The 1737-nt window shown below is 48.3% G+C and overlaps 1 protein-coding gene across 1 annotated transcript in view; it reads right to left on the bottom strand.

The window, feature by feature from the left end:
- PTPRJ (protein tyrosine phosphatase, receptor type, J) overlaps nucleotides 1-1737 on the bottom strand; it is a 71427-nt gene that overhangs the window by 30863 nt on the left and 38827 nt on the right. The window contains exons 15-16 of the mRNA XM_011989842.1: nucleotides 664-874; nucleotides 319-549 (exon numbers count right to left, since the gene is read on the bottom strand). Of these exons, the coding sequence (XP_011845232.1) occupies nucleotides 319-549; nucleotides 664-874 (442 nt within the window). The remainder of the gene's footprint in view (nucleotides 1-318; nucleotides 550-663; nucleotides 875-1737) is intronic.

Below are 1737 nucleotides of genomic sequence, written 5' to 3'. Positions count from 1 at the left end.
AAAAAAAAAAAAAAAAAAATCATAAAATAAAATAAACAAATCAATAAATAGAATTAAAACTATGAAGTAAAATAAACAGGATTGAACAAGACAATTTATGTGGCTTCCTCTGATTCTAATATTTAAGGATTCGATGCATTGTGTCAAACTGTGCACCTGGCACATGAGGACTCAATCATCTTTGCAGGTTGGAAGAACAACTGGCACCTAGAGAAGGGAGAGTGTCGGGTCTAGGCTGTGGGACCTCAGAGGAGGAAGCCCACTGAGCCCGGTGACCCAGTGACAGCTCAACCTCTGGGAGCGGGGAGTTGGGCACACCAATCCTCCTGAAGGTCTGAGGGAGGCATGCACACAGCCGGCCTTCTATGGACACGTGGAGCAAAATGCCACTGACCCGGTGCCACGACTGTTGTCTTCTCCCTACCTGGATCCTGGGGCAAGGAAACGGCATCTGAGTAGCGACTGAAGGACACATAGCTCTCAGCCCCATCGATGAGCCCGTGGTTTTGAGGGTGGAAGGTAATGTTGGTGAAGCCAGCCACACAAGCCCTGTGGGATGACAAAGAGCAAAAAGAGGTCCCTGAGACGTGTCTGACCACAGGCACAGAGAGCTTTATGCTCATGAGGCTCAGCCCCCAGAGAGCAAGAACCAGAAGACATTACCGGTAGGAGCCCAGAGGTTCCAGCTTCCCATTGTAATAGCCAAGCGTGGTTGACTCATTCCCAACATCAATTTCATATTTCAAAACTTCAGACAAGCTCTGAGAACGTCCCTTTTCTTCTGTTCTGATCAGGTATGTCACGTAAGTATCTGAGGCTCCCTTTTTGAAATCCTCATACGTGTATTTCAGGACATCTGCAGAAGGGTGACCAGCTAAGAAAGGTACACAGAAGGAGAATCATAAGAAAGTGACGGCAGAGAGACGACTTCTCCTGCATGTCTACATGGTGGTGATGCTGGGTGATAGTGATACCAGCAACCACCTCTCAAGTATCTCTCTGTGCCAGGGTTGACTCACGTTGAATTCTAAGGACTTCACCTACAGTAACTCACTTTATCCCCATGAATCCCATCACATAAGCGTATTGTCTCCATTTTACAGACAAGAAAACGAAGGTACAAAAGGCTAACAGGACCAGGCACAAGGTCACATGGCCTAGGATGTAGAGGTGGGCTCCCAATTCAGGGCGTCAGGCTCAGAGCCCAAGGTTTCATCCAATCACAGACCAGCACTGGTCCATCTGGCTGCCATGCAACATGGCCTTCCTCGATGGACTTGTTGACAAGCATCACAGCAGAATGACTAAGAGCTGGAAACAGACCCAAAATGAAAAGCTAGAAAGAGAGAGAGAGTTCCACCTCACTTTTTGAAATTTTGCCACAGGTTATTGCACCAGCAAATTTCTATCCTCCCAGATCCCCAACCCCCTGACAGTGTGTTTGGTCTCTATCCTCCTCGAGGAGATGAGGACAGCACCACAGTGGGAGAGAGTGGGCAGAGGAAACACTGCATTATTCATGCATAAAGCATCCCCTAGACCAGGCACAGAGGCTTATACTTGTAGTCTAGTCCTAGCACTTTGGAAGGCCAAGGTGGGAGGATTACTTCAGTTCAGGAGTTCAAGACCAGCCTGTGCAACATGGTGAGACCTTGTCTCTAAAAGAAAGAAAGAGGAGAGGGCAAGAGAGGCAGAAGGGGAGGAGGAGAGGTGGAGGGGGAGGAGGAGGAAGGAATC

The sequence above is a fragment of the Mandrillus leucophaeus genome, unplaced genomic scaffold (genome assembly GCF_000951045.1).
Source record: "Mandrillus leucophaeus isolate KB7577 unplaced genomic scaffold, Mleu.le_1.0 Scaffold1099, whole genome shotgun sequence".
Classification (NCBI taxonomy): Eukaryota; Metazoa; Chordata; class Mammalia; order Primates; family Cercopithecidae; genus Mandrillus; species Mandrillus leucophaeus.
This window is presented reverse-complemented; position numbering and strand designations above follow the sequence as displayed.